Source organism: Tachypleus tridentatus, chromosome 2 (assembly GCF_004210375.1).
Source record: "Tachypleus tridentatus isolate NWPU-2018 chromosome 2, ASM421037v1, whole genome shotgun sequence".
In the NCBI taxonomy this organism is placed as follows: Eukaryota; Metazoa; Arthropoda; class Merostomata; order Xiphosura; family Limulidae; genus Tachypleus; species Tachypleus tridentatus.
Window position 1 is genome coordinate 103,343,789 of NC_134826.1, and position 19,105 is coordinate 103,362,893.

The 19,105-nt window shown below is 32.6% G+C and overlaps 1 protein-coding gene across 27 annotated transcripts in view; it reads left to right on the forward strand.

Moving 5' to 3' along the window:
* Window positions 1–19,105, forward strand: part of LOC143244728 (RIMS-binding protein 2-like) — a 196,704-nt gene that overhangs the window by 142,810 nt on the left and 34,789 nt on the right. For 18 of the 27 annotated variants that reach the window (XR_013025295.1, XR_013025294.1, XM_076489897.1 and 15 more), the window contains 8 exons: window positions 52–150; window positions 435–758; window positions 1,170–1,396; window positions 2,617–2,692; window positions 9,261–9,401; window positions 11,367–11,554; window positions 17,681–17,762; window positions 18,890–19,051. Coding sequence is in view for 24 of the 27 variants with exons in the window: in XM_076489897.1 (XP_076346012.1) it covers window positions 52–150; window positions 435–758; window positions 1,170–1,396; window positions 2,617–2,692; window positions 9,261–9,401; window positions 11,367–11,554; window positions 17,681–17,762; window positions 18,890–19,051 (1,299 nt within the window). In the remaining 3 variants the exon portion in view is untranslated. The remainder of the gene's footprint in view (window positions 1–51; window positions 151–434; window positions 759–1,169; window positions 1,397–2,616; window positions 2,693–9,260; window positions 9,402–11,366; window positions 11,555–17,680; window positions 17,763–18,889; window positions 19,052–19,105) is intronic. The other 9 variants (XR_013025296.1, XM_076489906.1, XM_076489895.1 and 6 more) reach the window with 2 other exon arrangements.

The following is a 19,105-nucleotide window of genomic DNA, read 5'->3' on the forward strand; positions in this document are numbered from 1 at the left end:
AAAGTGTACTTTCAAAATGTCATCATTTTTATTTTTTCATAATTGCTGAAGGACCTTCAGTTACACATAGAGAGCTTGATATTCTCATGGCCAAATTAGAACAGGATGACAAGCTTCTTGCTGAACTTGATCGTCAAATACCCAGATGTAGTAAGTAAATAGTGCTTTCTCATGAATTGTTTTGAATTTTTGATTCTCTGTTTTTTTTAAGTAACTCAAAATACTTCTGAAGTTTTGAACAGACCTGATTTTGAAAATTATTGAAGTACTCCTTTGTCTGTATTCTCATTATTTACATGATTATGGTGAGACATTTTGTGTCATAAAGATGATAATTTGTATAAAAATTTTATCAAAAGTTATTTGAATAAGTTTAAAAGTTTCCTAAGGTCTACTGTTAAAGTAAGTATAGATTTTTCTTCTCTTCTCTTCAGTAACTTGGACTTCAAGCCATTTTTCAACTGTACAAAGTCTATTTGGCCAAAGTGTTGCATCTTATGCTGCAGCACCCCCTTTTAGTATGACAGCCACTTCATTTCAAACACCATCAGTTGCCTGGTCGTTCCAAACAACCAGGCCTATAATTTCACCTGCCTCTATGTCTATCTTTACCACTCCTGCTTCCAGAGCACATGTAATGGGCACATACACTTCTACACACATGACTCCTACCTCAACATACATAACTCCACAAACAACAGCAACTGTTTTACCTGCCATTACTGCATCTGGTCCAGCTCAGGTTGACAGTGGTAAATGTAATTTTAATAATTAGTTGGAAAATTATTTTGTTTCATAATTTTGTAATAAAAGGATAAAATTACTACTTGAACAAGAAGAAAAAGACATTTGATTCTTTTTCTATGTAAAGAACAACAAGAGAGAAACTAGTTTTTACCAAGAATTATTTAGAAGGTTAATAATGAAGAACAGACAATTAGCTTAAAATTATCTTAGAAATTATTTGTTTATAAATATGCTTAAGTTTGTTTTGTTATGTACAGTGGGCTATCTTTGTTCTGTCTACCATAGGTATTAAAACCCAATTTTTAGGTGTTTTAAGCCTGCAGTTTTATTATTGAGCCACTGGAGGGAGTATGCTATGAATTAAAAGAAATTACCTAGATTTTGAAGTGTGTTTAGTAAGAAATGGAATTTTATGTTGTTAGGTGTGGCTACCTCTGTGGATGGGTTGTACCAAATGATACAAATTGAAGATGATGTGATTGGAAAATCTTCAGTTGATCATATTGAATTGCCAGGTAGAGGTCACTGTAGAGTATACATGGCGAGATATTCATATGACCCTTTACAACAGTCACCAAATGAAAATCCTGAGGCAGAGTTAGAGATAAGTGCAGGGGATTATGTCCTAATTTTTGGAGAAATGGATGAAGTATGTTTCTTTTCCTTAAAGAACAATTGATGTTATCAGATGTACTAAAATGTATTATTGTATAGAGTTACAAATTACAAGCATGATATGATTTATACTTGTTAAAGTATCTTTTGAAAGTTGGTTATATGGTGATGAACTCTATCCTGAATCAGTAGTGCTGGGATTCAAAGGTAGAAGTTTATTTATAATTAATACTTGACAACCTACATTCATAATTTGAGCTGGTTAGTGGAACAACATGTGAAAGAAGCACAAATATATTTGTTAAAACATGTTGAATAACTTCATAAGGTTCTTACCATGATAAGAAATAAAATTAAGGATACAGGATAATTTTGTTGTTTTTTCTCATTCATTATATGCCATACAATTTAGTGTGTCATACTTTTAAATAAAAATGCAATAATACTAGATTAAAGGGGCAATCACAAAACTGAAATGCATACTATTTTTTATGAAAAATGTCATGTTCCTATGTAGTTTTGTGTATTCTTTTGGGATAACTTACCATTACACAAGTAAAGTCAGAAGTTGGAGAAAATGGAGGCATTGAAAACGTTTATAAAACGTGTAATCATTTTAATATGTTTGTATCCATGGGTTTTAATTTTAATTCAGTTTTGGCTTTGGTGAGCTATTAAATTCACGTTGTGCATCCATAATTAGTTCCAAATAACTAATAAAATGTATAAACATTTGGAACTATTAACATTTTCATAAATTATGGTTATTGTATGTAATATGTCTTTGAAAAGTTATATGTAATAACTTGTTTAGTTGGTTTCGTATGTTATGATTTTTATGCAAAACTACATGAAGGCTATCTGCACTAGCCATCCATAATTTAGCAGTGAAAGACTAGAGGAAATTCAGCTAGTCATCACCTCTCACCACCAACTCTTGAGCTCCTCTTTTACCAATGAATAATAGGATTGACCATCACTTTATAATGCTTTCATGGTTGAAAGGGTGAACACGTGTGGTGGGAATTGGATTTGAACCCTTGACGCACAGATTGCAAGTTAAGCATTTTGCCCTTTTGGCCATGTGAGGTCTGTTAAGTTGGAGAATTTAATCTAATTTTAAATTTTATAAAAAGAAACAAAATGCTTATTAAAAGACTTGTAATTAATTAATTAAACTCAATTAAAGATGAAAAGATGTTTAAGACATTCAGTCTTTACTAAGGCATAACAATTTATTTTTTGTGCTTTAAGGATGGATTTTTCAATGGAGAACTTCTGGATGGCAGAAAAGGCCTCGTACCTTCAAATTTTGTTGAATTGCTTTATGGTAAGTATTTTATTTTAAACTGAAGAAATTTGTTTCATAATAAGAAACTAATTTTTTCATTTAAAAATAAATATGAAGCCCAGTATATCATGCAGTTCATTTGTAACTGTGTTATAGAAGTATCGAGGAATTCCACCCTTCATCACTATTCTTGGAGGAGGTCAGATTGAAAGAACAATACAGTGCTTCTTATAAGAGTACAATGTGTATCATATGTATGACGTTATGAGTTGCTGTTTTACTCACCACAGTAAAATTATGTTTGTGTCAAATCTGAAAAATATGTAACACACTTGTTACTGATTCTTTTTAATTATTCAACAAACAAGCTGTTCTAAATAAAATTCAATGACAAGTGGTATTCACTTGGGCTTTATATTTATTTTTAAAATTTTAAACAGCTTATTTGCTGACAGAATAATGTAGAAAAATAAGTAGTTGTGTGAATGCTAAATGTTTCTCAAATCTTATATAAATAAATGTTCAGTGTGGTGTGTAAAATATTTTTTTTTTTTTCATGAGATTTAATTTTAAGTAACTAAATATATTTTAATGACTTGATTTTTAGTGTTGTACATTGAAAATCAAGTTTAAAATTGGAGAATTTATTTCTCATACCTACTTCATTTTTTGTCCTTTTTTTCAATACAAATATCAGTAGACCACTGCCATCCCCTTTATGGCTTAGTTCAATGGAATTTTTGGTTCACCATGCCTTCTTAGCTTTATCACTTACTGTTCATTAGGTTCTATTGCTTGCGGGAATGTGATCTTCTATGATATCACTGGACTTTCTCGGTCATGCCCACATGATATCTTTTCATGCGTGATGGAATCTTGATCGGGAGCCTCTTTCCAATCACAGTTTCCTTCCTCCTTCCATGCAAGTTGATCTGCATTTACCAGGCCTTTTCCCACTCACAAGCAGAAATTTCTCAACTAGTTCTATGACCATGGGCTTTCAGTCTCTTTGCTTTCTGGTTATCAATGGCCTTTATCAAATAACTTTTGTTTTCCAATATTGCAGGATTTTTCCTTACCCTGCTCCCGTTTTCCTTTCAGATACATCTCACTCCCTGGTGTCCTGTCCTTATGGATTAGGTCATTCATATGTTCCAGCATTCCCTTGATTTACCTCTGCTTGAACTACTTCCTTATGTTTCTTTTTTCATCTTTCCAGTAAAACGTAATTCCTTCTTTTAGCCTGTGGACATCCAAGGTCAGATTTGTTTACTGTTGACATTTCACGTCAGTTTTGTCATCCTTCCAGTCTTCTCCATAACTGTATTGTTCCTTTCTCTGAAGAACTCAGCAGTTTGAGAGGGCTATTCCTCATTTCTCCTATTCTCCTCCCTTCTGTTTCCTATCTTTATCCTCAACTGGATCAGAAGAGGCTTCTGTGTCTGGTCAGGGCTCTTTGTTTTTATATAACTCATGTTGCTCCCTCTCATGATACACACTCACAACTTTTGATCTCCTGGCAATCCTTCTTCTGTCAGGATCTTGCACTTTTTACCCTTGCCATTTGGGTCTGCCTTGTGGTTTGTTTGGCCTATTCTTTTCTACCTTTTTCCTCCTAGCCTTTGTTTCAGTTGTCCTACCATCGTATCTGACACCTCACTCTTTTCTTTACTTCTCATCATCATCACCTAGTTAAGGAGATTTTCCAACATGGCATGTGAACCATTCTCAGAACATTCATTTCTCACCTCTCTTCATTATATTGTAGTTTCCTATTTCTTGGGGCTTCATCTACCAACTTTGTCTGTGCTTCAGACTTTGATGGAACTCTAACTGGAAAGTTTTTATTCATACTTTCCTTTTTTTAGGGGCCTTTATCTTTCTTTTATCAGGTGGATTCCACTCTATAGTGAGTGGTGCCTGACCAGGTGTTCTTTAATAACTCTAAATCCACACTGTATGCTCATGTTGATTCATGCTTTACCATCCATGACTTTGCAATGTTCACCATTGAGATGTAGTGTTTCATGAGACTGCTTCTACACGATAAGCCTGGCAATGTTGACTTCATAAATATTTCTATTTTTGACCATTCCACTCATGGACTTCATGGGTAAAGCTGAAGGGGATAGCTGCCCATCCCTGCTATACCTTGAATTGAATAAACCAGTATGGTCTGCTTTTAAAAATAGGGTTTTGCTATTGCTCATTGCACTGTCTCAGGTGATGACACTCCTCTAGACTCTCCAGTGCTTTCTCACCTCCATTTTCTTTTAGTGAAGTGTGGGAATCCGCACCATTTTCAAGCTGCCGTGGTGGTCAATAATGGAGGCAACCTCTTGAATGGGTTTCACACAATGATGGCTATAACCATTTAGTGTAGAGTAGGACAGTGGTGTTCTGTAGGTGTAAATCATGTAATATCTTCCAATAATCAATACAATGGAGTGAGACATCAGTTCCTACCACATTCTCTCCCACCTGAATGTGCTCTTCTCATGTTTCACCCTGATATCTTACACATGCCACACAGGAGCAAAGAGTCTACGTGGTTCAGAAGTGGTGCAGTTCTCCTCTTCAGATCTTCTGATTTAATTCTGCCATCTATAGGGGTATTCTTCAATGCTTTTAGGGATATGTCTGCTCTTCTTTTCCACTAGTTTCTCTTCCTAATTAGTGTAGGATTCTAGCTAATCTTATGAGCAAAGGGAAGTACTGTATTGGAATATGTATTTTTCTTATGCTGAATATGTATTTCAGATATTTCTAATAGGTGCTTCCTATCACTCACACTTCTCACTTTTCCTCCACGCACACACACGCCTGGTGTTTCCATTTTCTACCAAACTTTGAGATGGTGGTTTGGCAGAGGCACATATAGGGAGTGTACTATGCTCATATTAATGGAGAGGTGGCACATCATGATTTATATGAGAGACATGTTGGAATCACTTGATTCCAAAAGGGGGGAGCAAAAGACTTGTGGCATGTGTAAAGAAAAAGTTAGCATATAGGAGGGTAGCAGTGAATGAAAATACCTAATCTTATGAGAAAATGGAAGTATCTGTCAGAAATACATTTTTATTATAGGAACATTATAACATACAATGATCTAGTAAAATTTTCACAATACTTACTATGCTATTAAATTATGAAAACAGCTTTAGAAATCACAAAGAGTGTGTGCATATGTTCTCATATTAGCCCTAATGGGAGGTTTTGTACCGACATAATATTTTCATCACATAGATTAAATGATGAAATTACGTTTTGATGATAATTATAAATGTCTTGAATTATGTAAGTAAGTAATGCAAGTCATTATATTATTTTACACTGTGTATAGCCTTTGTTTTGTCTTCTTAATCTGAATTGCTGATTTATGTTGATTTTTGATTTAAGTAGTTCTTTTATATCTTAAGTTTTTTATTAAAGTTTCAAACCTGTAAGAAAATAAAGTTAAGGCCTGTTAAACAATTAATCAAAAAACTGTAAAGGGACAGGCAGAGACTAATTTCCTATTAAAAGCTTATGAACTATGGCATAGATGAACCATGAATGAGTGATGAATGAATAATTATATTACTCTTATAATTCTATTTGTGCAAAATTGTTTCAGTTCACAAACTTTTGCTGTCATATTGGTCTATATTTTAGTGAGATAGGTAACAAATATGATTGTTAGGTACACATGTCTCTTTCAGTTTAAGTTTCATACAAATTTTAAATTTAGTTATTTTTAGAAGCAATAATTTGTCACAGCTTTCTTTAAATACCTGCATGAATCATACCTCGTATGGTTCAGTTGTTATGAATTGGTGTTTGTTGTGTTATTGTATCATGTTACTAGAACATTTTTACATTTTTTGTTGTTTGGTTTGATTGAGCATTATTGCATCATAATATGTAGTAGTGTGTAGAAAGTTTGAGGCATTGATTGGGGTGGAAATATACATACAAAATGTAATTTGACTAAGATAGTTAGTTAGGTAGAATAGATAGATTTAGACTATGCGACTATGAATTTAGCTATAAAAAAGTGTATATTTGCAATTTTCAAAGTGAAATTATCACATGTTGTATTGTAATAATGGAGAACAGAGAAATAATTTATCTTGTCATTTGGGTTCTAAAGTAACTGAACCAGTTTGTGTGAATTGTGATGAAAAGAGAGAATTTTAAAACTGGGTAAAATTTTGGTAACCAACAGTGCAATGTAAATGAAATTATCACCAATTATATTATAATAATAGATCAGAAAAATAATTAATCCTGCCAGTTGTGTTCTAAGGTAACTGAATCAGCCTGTGTGGACTTTGACAAAATAGATTATTACTAAAAGCTCTGGATATAACTGTGGTAATTAACTGCATAATGAACATTTGTATATACATTTGACTTTTTGTCATATATTATTGTAGAATAAATAGACAGTGTTACTGTTTATTTATTGTTGAAATTTATTGCCAACAAGTTGTAGACACCTACTGCAAATAACCCAGCCCATTCATACATATAAAAACTTTACAGTAATAAACACCAGACTTTAAGTGAAAAATTTTGCACTGTATTTTTGTCTACTCTGTGAACTTTATGAACAGTACTAATACATATTATAGGATATGTAGCACTGAGTAAAGCACTCAGCTCAGTTGTTTTGAGAATCCATCTCTCCTGACATCATTGGCAGTTGGGTATTATAATAATTTTTCCTGGCCATTTTTAATCTTCAATCCATCAATTGGGACAGATTTTTAAATATACTTAATATGACTATTCAGAGAATAGATAGTTATTTAGAGTATAAATAATTGTGAAAACTAAAAACTAACCAGAAAATAGTAAATAATGTTCTGTATTTTAATTTATATCATGTGAGCCTTCAATTTATTATGTTATAGATTATGATTTAAAATAGCTTGAAACTCAGTTAAATTGTAATTTAAATTTAGAAGTTAATTACATGTAAAGATGTATCAAATTTATGATGTTTGCCAACAAGATTGGTACACACAGTTTTCTTTCATAATCCAAATATATGTTGTTATAGAAACAATAATACAATTTATAATGATTATTACAAATAATGAATTATATACCAAAGTTTTACATATTTATAAACAATTTTGAGTCTTCTCTCTGATCTGGAACTTCCTTGATATCTTGTCAAGTGTTCACAACAAGTGAATTAATTTTGATTTGACATAGGTACAATTCGTTTAATGGGGAATTAACTAGCTTATCACTGATTACACGTATGTTTTCACTGTAGCAAACCAACAATATATACTGTTTCTCTGTGTGTTGCAATGGTTAACTTTTACAATTGATAGGTGAGATTTTAGAAATATCAGATACAGCAATAGTACTGGCAAGCACTAGTATTTACATACACACATAATTGATTCTTACATTCAAGAATCTTCTAAAACTTTAGTGATTGGGCAGGAATTTTGCAAAACATATTTAACAATATAAGTTATATGCATTTCTAAATATATACTTAAATGAAACAAACATCAAAATTCAAATAAATATATAATAGTAAATTTGTTGCAATAAGAACATGTAAAATCGACTCTAGAAAGTAGCCACTAGTCAAAATATAGATACTAAATAAGAACATGTATCATTAACTGCTAAAAGGAATTATCAACCAGTGGACATATTTAATTGTGAAAACTAATAGCCTGTCAATGAATAGATGGTACATAGTGGTATACATAATTGTGAGACTAATGACCAATTGGAGGATAAAGAATCAATGGTGGGTGGCAAGGGCATGGATCCTCGGTGGGATAGGTGGGATACATTTCCCCCTTCATTTTAGGTGAGGGGTATGGTGCATATAATCATCCTCCCCTGTTGAATTGTTTTATTGCATCACAGGCCGACAAATTGTGTGTTTGTTCTTGTGATTCTTACCAATCGAATTACATAATTAAGCCTAGATGTAGGCTTTTTCAGTAGCCGAAATGTACATCTTTAATATAGGCGTGCTTCTAAGCGATAGTTCGTAAGTATCAGTCAGCAGGCCTAAGTATACATGCAAGTATCGTGGCAACAAGATTACTCTGTGACTGCATGTTTACAGCTTTCAGGTTCATGTAATCAGAGATTACCAATTTGCAAATTGAACAGTCCACATAAGTGGTTGCAAAAGTCATCACCCAAATATAGGTAGTAGAAAGGGGAATATATGATAAACTGGGAAAACTAATAACTAATTAGAAGGTAGATGGTAGGTATGAGTAAACAAAACTAATTAAAAAAAGAGGTTATGAAACATATAGAGTCAGTTCAGAAACTGAACAAGAGATAAACATTTGTATAATTAAGTGTATTAACATCCACTCATGTGACTTTTTTATTTGTTTAGATAATACATTAAAAGCCTATTATTAAGAATTTTATAATTATAAATTTGAATGTAAGTTTAGATATACAATAGGAGTGACTCTTATCTCAGTATTTGTTTTTTAATAAAGGAGAATTTTAGTGACACAACTGCAATATTTTTATTGACAAATCCCTGATCTAAAGTCATACAGAAGTAATCTGGTCTAATTAATTCTTTTTGAAGTATTTTTCTGCTCTTCAATATTAGATGAAAACCTGTTTGACTTCCAAGCAACAGTGCTATATGGAAACAGATATTCTGATGACAGCATTGATAGTTATATCCATTGTACAGACCATGACTTTAGTGGTTTGATTGAACAAGAAGAAACATATTCTCTGCCAGCTGGTATGTTGCTAACTTATTATTGATACAAGGACTTTTTGTTTTTCATAAATATACTGTACAAAAGTCAATGGAATTCTGTAAATATAAAGTACAAAAGGAGTTTACATTTTAATACTTTAATGATTTGTAAACATATTGCTATGGAGGTTTTAATCACCATGAACGTTATTGTTAGTTTTCTTGTACAGGTCTCAGTCCTAATGAAGAACATATTATTAACTTGAAGAATGAAACTACACACTAACCTATTGATTTTAAACAATGGTTATGAATTATGATACTGAGAATAAAATTTATGGTAACTATACTGATTTTAAACACTGCTTACATCTGCAGAGGGTTGAGTACAGTATATTAAAATCATTTTGGAACCTCACTGCATTTTTACAGTTCATGTCTTTATGTCTGGTAATGCTCTATCTGACAACCATACATCTTGACAATAGCCCTTTACTGTAGTTTTGACTGAAAAATATTCTGGTATAAAGGTGGCATGTCCAGAGCACACCACTGTTCCATATAAATTTTCTGTAATAAATTTAGTATATGAGAACAACAATTGTTTAGTGCTCATTTCAATCACACAGAAAGCTTAACACCAACTACTGTATTGATAACATAACATCTAGGAGTAATGGTTGTCTTTAGTATTATCATTTGGAATATACTTACACCTTTCTTGTTTGTGATTGAAAAGAGATACTTTAGTATTTGGAATTTCTCAATTTTAGAAGATTATCACAGTATGAATGATTACATTAAGCTAAAGGATATAGAAGAAGTAGATGAGGATGATCTTTCTGATGTTGAACGAGAAATAGGTGGTCCAGTTGAATGTACTTTCTCAATCCTTGTACTAAGTTTTGAGAAAAATGAAGAAAAACTCTAAATAATTGATAATTGTATAAAAATTATTATTGTGTATGTTGCTCTTTGCTCTTGAACTATTTAGATGTTATTTTAATGAATCATAAACTTCACTTGACACATATTTCAACATTTTAGTCATTTAAGTTGTAGATAACTAAGATTAATTTAAAAGCCAAAACTTGTGGATGATTTTCAGTGATTTCTGTTACATTTTGCAGTTTGTCATAGGAAGAAGTAATTATAAGAGTATTGTTAAAATATGGGGATTGTTTGACTAGCTATGTAAATTGTAAAGAATATCAAAACTTTAAAAGACTTGAAACACATCTACTGATCAACTGAAGCTTTTAAATTATTTTTAAAAGAGATCAATTGTAGGATGTACAGTAGTTTGGGGAACACTAACAAAGTATTAAAAGCATTGTGCTTTCCTTAGAACATTTTTGAATATCAAAAGTAGAAGATACATACTGAACAACAGTTTTTATAGCAAGAAGGAAACTTATATAGGCTACAAGGCTCAAGTAAATCACAGAAAACAATGATTTATTGTGAAAAAAACCAGTGAATATATTTTTTATCATAATATATCTTAACTTGCACTTTTGCAGGTTGTAGCTATAAAAATGCTTTTAAAATTATTTATTGATTCACTAATTCCACAATGAAAGTAAAATATACTAGTATATTAAGTTATGTGTGAGTTTAGTGGAATGAAATAATACTTCAAAATTTTGACCTATAATTAATACTTAAGAAGAATTCCTATATGGATGTACTATAAAAGTAATTGACAAAATAGATAATTATTAGGCTTAACTCATATTAAACCTAATTTGAACTTGTGATACATTTGTACAGTAATCATTTCTACAATTAAGCTTTTCTTTATTGATTAGTTTTGTTGTTTAAAAATCTTTTCTTTTTGTTTTATTTACACTTTATCTCTTCATATTGCATAAATATTTGAACCATCTGTGTATTATTCAAGTTAAAATATTTTTTTATTATGCCTTTCATATATTTTTCTAATCTGAAGTTAGTTATTATTCAAGTTAGCAACTATCTGGTTGTTTAAGAATGCTTTTGTTACAGTTTCACCTCCTCAAAGACTGATTTTGGAAAGACAGCTGAACAAGAGCATCTTGATTAGTTGGCTTCCACCAGAGGGTGTTAAAGGAAATATAAAAATGTACCATGTTTATGTAGATGGTGTACTGAAAGCCATGATAAATAGTTCTGAAAGAACTCGTGCTCTAGTTGAGGGTGTGAGTTCCTCACAGGTCCGTTAGTACTTTCTCTTTTAGTATATATGTAATACTTTACTCTTTTCAGATTGGTTTTTCTGTTGCTTGATAATAGTGACTTATGTATATAAATATTCAAAGCATCATCAGATTCAAAATATCATATTTTTTATTTATGTTTTTTATAGGTTGTAGCACTTTTGAATACTTAGCACTGCTCTTCAACCAACCTAATTAAATACAATGCATAATATATTAGATATATAATTTTTGATGAAATTGAAAAATATGAAAATAGAAACACATACAAACCAGTAAAAAATATTTTAAAACTGATATAAGTAAATTAGTAATAATATTACTAAAATCTGTAAACAATAAAAACTTGTAAATATAACATAATTAAATACTTTAGATATTCACAAGTTATCTAAATAAGATTCAAATTACTTCTAAGTTTTTTATAAGATAACTTTCATAGAATAATCTTTTTTTGTTGATTCTCACAAAATTAAAATGGAAAGCAAAATAAGAAAGGTTTGTTTAATAGACCATGGGCACTTAAGACAAAATTGTATAATGAACATTTATAATGGACTATGAATTGAATTTCTAATACAAAACTTATGTTGATTCATTATAAATAATAATTTTCAGTTTATCTAATGTAACTTTTGTTGCATATTGTACATTTTGATATACAAATACAGTTCTTAGAAATACAAGATAAAAAATATTTTGCATTTATGTGTAATAATTCCATGTGTCTTTCTTGGCATCTTAAGTTCTTCCACTGAGTAAAACCTTTTTGTCTAATACCAGTATTATATTTACAACAAAGCAAAAGTTCAAGGTTTTAAGTTGTCTGTAGGCTACAATAACATTAATATTCATTACAACTCTATTTTTTTGTTTTTTATATTGCAACAATTAAAGGGGGCAATCGGAGTCTTGCACTTTTTAATATTATATTTAACCCTGGAGTACACATAGGGACAACTGGTAACGTTTCTGACTGATTGTTAGCTTTTGGTCCATATTACTTGACTCAGTATATACAGTTGTCAAAGAGGCCCTCTGTATTATTCTGTGTAATAAAAACATTTAATTCGTTTAATTTAATATTTTGTTTTTTTATTATTAATAATATATGTATGGTGTCTGTGGTGGTTACTTCTAAAATCTAAATTAGCATAGAAATTGGTCATTTTATAAGTAGTATCAGTTTCTTAAGAGCCATTGTCAGATATTTTAATCGATACATCCAAGAAATATACAGATTTATAATTTTTCAACAGTGAAGTTAATGTTTGGATCTAAAATGAAATCAGTTTAATTCATAATTCCAAAAAATAAAACAGTTATCAGTGTATTTGAGCCTATACATCATTGCGTAAGCTCTAACATGCAACATCATTCTTTGATCAGTATAATGATGTATATCTCTTCTAAGAAGCTCATTACTATAATAGCATAGGTAGACGTAATTTTATACCCATGGTACATCTTAAATCATTATTATAGATGAAAATAATTATTAGCTAGTACTAATTTCTGAATAAAAACCATACTTAATCTTACATAATAGCTTTTCTTGATTTTTATTACACTCTGTATGGGTAATTTCTGTTTGCCTCTAGCCTCAATGCTCTTACCTGCCTTTATGTAATTTCTTGTGTTACAGCTTTGCTGTAGCATGCAAATTATCATGCAACAACTCTTCATCAGTGAGAGTATGACACATACTTCTAGTGCAGTTGACTCCCTCTATACTGTAGAATACTGTGATCACTTCTCATTCTGGCATTGCAGTAAGCAGTCATGCTCAATATTTGCTCTGTTTTACAATTTTTATGTGCACTATTAGTTAATACTAATGTGTTTTGAAAACTTTTAGTTTATTGTCATTTATTTACTGCTTGTTTAGTATTTGTGTAATATTTTTTCTTTTTCATTTCCACATAATTCTATTACAGTGCCTTCTGTTACAGTTCTGGCCACTACTGATCCACCACAACTTACTACTTCTGTGACTTCTGGCTTCACACTGATGAGGAGGAGGTTTAGGCCATAATGTATCATGAGTTGAAAACTACCTTATGGCCTGCTATTTATCTGGAACCTTGGCTAGATCTCTCATTTTAAGGTGAATCTGGTTTCTACAAAGAGGATTTGGACAGCCTTTTACCACCTCCAGCCATTGCTGTACCATCATATCCTACCCCTTTGGACTTCCCTCATCCTAGTTTGGCTTTTATTGGTAATGCTTTTCCAGATACATTATCTGTTATCTCTCTTTCATCTGCCTTATTTCCATTACTCCTCTGAAGGGTTTTCAGCAGATATACATACCCCTCTCTTTTCCATATTGTTGTGTTTATCTTCCTCAGCCTTATCCCTTCATACATGGTTCTTTTGTTGTTAGGATTTCCTTGATATGGACATCCTCTTGTTTCACATGCATCTACCTGCTTCTTTTTTGCAAGACATCCATCTGGCTCCATTTTATAACAGTGTATTTTTGGGGATATTCCTGATACTGTGAAGTCTTGGGTCTTAAGCTGCATGTCAACATTCCTCCCATATTTCTTAACTTTCCCAAACCTTTCCTACCCCTGTCTCTGTGCCTTATTTGCTACATCTTCTCCACTACAAGTGCCACCTTCTCAGATTTCTTTGATGAATAACCAAACAGCCTGTCATTGTGTTTTTTGACAGCAGTTTTGTTGGTGACTATTCTGTGGGTTCTGGCACTGGGAGGACACAATCAGAGTTGTTCACCAAGGGGCCAATTCACTGCAAACCCTTGGTTCTATAGGTTCTAATAGAAGAACTATTCCTTTGATTTTTTCCCTTTCCTTGGGATCCCATTTTATGTTAGTGTTTCTCAGAGGCTGTTCACAACCTTTATCACAGGTATTTTACACTTCTCTGTAGTTTTTATTCCCAGTTTTTTGTGGTTCACAATAAACTTGAAATTGTTGTCTTGTCATTGCCTCTTTAACCTCAATCACTTCATCCTCCTCCCACAGTTCAGCATTGAATATTTCCTTACCCTTCGACCATAGTTCAACATCTCAGAGGCTTACCTTCACATCCTCATTTCTGCTGTATCCAGACATTACCTTTGGTTTGTTCAAGGAGTTGAGTGTTTCAGTTCTGCATTCTGCCTTTCAGTCTGGCATCAATGCCATATATCATTTGTTGTTTGTTAAGAGCTTTTGCTCAGCATCTTCACACTTAGGATTTGTGGTTCCATCATCATATGGTTGATTGGTTCCTTTTAGCTCCCTCCCAAAAAGCCTTTCATTAACATATTTATTTTGTCCTACAGGAGGTATTTCCTGTGTGAAGGCTTATCAAACTAGAAATAAACTATCTCATCCCCATTCAATGTCTCATCCATTTGGGGATATTTTCCAATAACTACCTCAGCAGAGCTCAGTCTTTTCATCTTCATCTGAGGTTAATGAGCACTTGGTTTCTAAAGCCAAGTCGATCTTCATTTGAGATTCTATGTCTTTTGAAGACCAGAAATTCCATGGGATATGCTGAGATTGCACACACATACATTGTCTTCAGTAACTGATGCACAAGCAATGGAATCTCATTTGGAATCCTTTGCACTTTACTATTTTCCTTACTTTTTCTATAAAGGTTGGTGTTCTTGGTGGCTTGAAAAAAATAACATCTTGTCAGTCATTTATCTGTCTCCTCCCTCTTTTGATTTGCATATTTTTACAGATGCTTGTCTTATAGTATGAGAAATATACCTGAATTCTCAGGAGACTTCCAGTCATTGAGTGCTAGTTGACTCTTCCCTCCATGTCACCTTTTTGCAGTTTGTTGATCATTGAGCATTGGATTATTTCATAATTCTTTAGTAAGAGGTCATTAGGTCATGACCCATTCTGATAATTCAGCTGTTTGTTACCTCAGTTGACAAAGGGGGCACACATTACCATTAGATTTGTTTTTGAATGTTGGGTCTCCTTTTTTGGGCCCAGTCTCTTGCTTATCACATTTTAAGTGCTCTAAATCTTGTAAAGGATTGGTTGTCTTATTCTCACAAGATTTGCATATGGGATGGTCTCTTGCTCCCTCAGCATTTCAATGGTTATGGTTATGTTTTTTGTATGATACTCCTCTTCTGGATTCACTTGCTACCACTATCAATATCAAACTGCCCTTTTTTGGGGTTTCCCATCCCACATCCATCGATTGTGGCATTGAAAGCCTTCAGTCAAGGTTGGACCAATCTTTACCTTTATACTTATCATCCTAACTATCTACTTTTATGTGTTTTCTCCCTTATCAAAGCCACTCCATGTCAAGTCCTTCTAATCTCCCCATTCTGGCCCACTCAGCCATAGTTTCTGAACCCAAACCTCTTTCAGTCCTCCCATTTTATACCTAATCTGATTTTCCAATCCCTTCAATGTCAACGTCAGTCTGCCATATTTCATACCACTGTCACCACATTCCAGTTTTATGTGTGTATTTTGTAGGGTCTTTTGTAAGATAGTCCAAACCCTTTTAAATATGGATAGATTTCCTTCTTCTTTAAATTTTTCCAAGAAGAAATTATGACTTTTCTGGAGTTTGTTTTTGTACCATAGTTTATCATCTTCCTAACCTAGTGCATTCCATTTTTCTAATTTTCTTACTTGGCTCTTCAAGAATAGCTTGTCAGTTTCCCCTGTTGTAGGCTTTACGGGCTCTTGTCTAATACTTTCCATTTCATTTGCTCCTGTTTTGCTTCTTTTGTCTGATTCATCCACCCTGTTTGATTCCTCTACATTATTGGAATTTAATTGTTGTTCTTCATTTTCTTCCTCCCTTTAAACCTATGGCTGCTTGCTCACTGTACCACCTCTTCCTCAAAATGTATGTCTTATCTTTCTGTGTGGTCATTGTAAGTTATACATCTTCTGTTGATGTATCTCTTATCCTTTTGTTACTGCACCTCTGTTCTCCTTTACCTGAATTGTAGTTTTTTTCCCTAATACATCAGCAGTGCATAAAGGGGGACATCACATTTACTTCTATTTCTCTTTTCTCTATTTCTCATTTGTATTCCCATTCTGTTCCTTTGTCTAGTATGTGCTCTGTCACCTACATTGCTTCCTTCTGTGAATCCCATTCCTGTTTTTTTTATACTCTGGAATACTTCCTCTAGCCATAATCTTTCTCATATCACTCTTACAAGATACATTTAGCAGTTTATTAGTCTTACTTAGGGTTGTTATCCATTGACCCCCATTACATCTTCCAAGTTTCCTCCAACCAGAAATATCATCTCACCTTTTACCTGGTTACCCACTTCCCTCATTCATTAGAAGAGATTGTGCAGGCTGGCATATGATCACATCTCACACATTTATAACCCAATGCCTGCATCATTTGTTCGTTGTCTCCCATCTGGTTATCATTGCCACCCATCATCTTTCTCCATACAGTTCTTCCAACAGTTTTTCCTTTTACTTCTTCCCTTTTCAGTGACCCTTTCTCATTTCCTTGCTGTGTGGAGAGTGATACCTTTCCAGGTATACTTAAGTGTAAATCTGCACCATGTAGTCATACAAGTTCAAAACTGCACACTGAAAAGATGAGGTATTCCACAAGACTGCTACAGGTTGCCTCACAGTATCTTGCTTCATAAAAAAGGCTTACACCAGACCATACCAACTCATGGACTATAATGAATAAAGCAGTGTTGGGATCACAGCTCATCCCTCTGGTCTTAATTGTATCTCTTTCTTTAAAATTTTTTAGAAAATACTTCAGAAAAGGTTCAAGTGTAAGGTGGATTACAGGTTAAATTACAGTATGCACTCAAAAGGTGAGGGTGGCTGGGGTCAGTCTCTGTTTAAAAAGTATAATGGCTGTGATCAATTTATAAAAACAAAATTAGCATTGTATGTATTCTTTAATAAATATGTACATAAATATTTTTAGAAATGAAGTCCCATGCTGACTAATTAATTCTCGAGACCATTACTATTACCATTACCATAATTAATTCTAGAGACCATTACTATTGCCATTACCATTGTGAGCACAAATTTAAAGAATTATCATATTTTTAATTTTGACAGCTTGCATTTAATTACATATGAGAACTACAATGGAGTCTCCCACCACTTTTATTTTTTTTCTCAGCCCCATAGGATTAGTGTCCAGTCTGTCACATCAATGGGTCATCATTCTCGAGATGCAGCGTGTACTATAACAATTGGTAAAGGTTAGTGAATGTTATACTTTACATTTTCAATGAGTGTATAAAAGAAAATTGTTTACAAATATTGGACCCAAAATATATATGAAGTCTCTGAAAACTTAGAATTGTGTATCTCAGAATTTTTTTTTTCTGTATGTAAGGTACTTAGTGTGAACTTGCTGCAGTAACTTTAAAATTAGAATAGTGGTGCTCTATAGTTCAGTTGGATGTTGTTTATTTTATGAATTGATATTTATACAATTTTTAAGTCTGATATATTTGTAGAGTACTATAGTTAAGTAACGTTCATTACAACAAGTAATACTTTCTTAGTTCTGTTGGCTAACTACTTACATTTGTAATTTGTACTATACACATGTAAAATATATAATACACAATTAATTTATATTTGACCTGGCATGATCAGGTGGTTAGGGCACTTGATTCATATTCTGAGGGTCACAAATTTTAATTACCATCCCTTTAAATATGTTTGCCCTTTCAGCTGGGACATTATAATGCAACAGTGAATCCTACTGTTCATTGGTAAGAGAGTATTCCAAGAGTTGATGTGGGTGGTGATGACTAGCTACTTTCCTTTTAGTTTTTCACTGATAAATTAGGGATGGTTAGTGCAGATAGCTTTTGTGTAGCTTTACATGAAATTCAAATGAACCAGACTATTTATATGACAGTGTAAAAAATTATGATGTTGTGTTTATTCATTTGTCATGAAACTTTTGTTATTAATCAATCCCCCTCCCATGCCCACATACCCTGCAAAACATGTATTGATTTGGTCCTGTCCTTCATCCCAATCTTGTGAACAAGGTATTTCAAGATTGCATGAATGAACATTGACAAAACTTATACATCAGGTACTACATACAAAGTTCTGGGTCTGATAAATTTGGAAAGTTATGCATCAAAAGATTAGTGGTACATAGCAAATATGTTAAAATCTTGTGGACAGGTACTACATCATCCTACATAAAGTATAAAATTAGTGGGAGCAAAGGTTTTTATTGAACACAATTTGCATTTATCTTATGTTTAATTTTTCACAGTCTTTCAGCTGAAATGTTAATTTAATAAAAGATTTATATGTACATTAGCTTCTACTTTAAAACTTTTTATTTCTTCCTTTCTAGATATTCCATTGGCTCCAAGCTGCATCAAGGCTTCTAATGTAACTTCTACCTCTGCAGTGATTAGTTGGATACCTAGCAATAGTAACTTCAACCATGCAATAGCAGTGAATAATGTTGAGTTACAAGTGATAAAACCAGGAATATTTAGACACGTTATCACAGGTTTAAGAGACGTTTTTACCTACCGATATTTAAATATTAATGTGAAAATTTTCC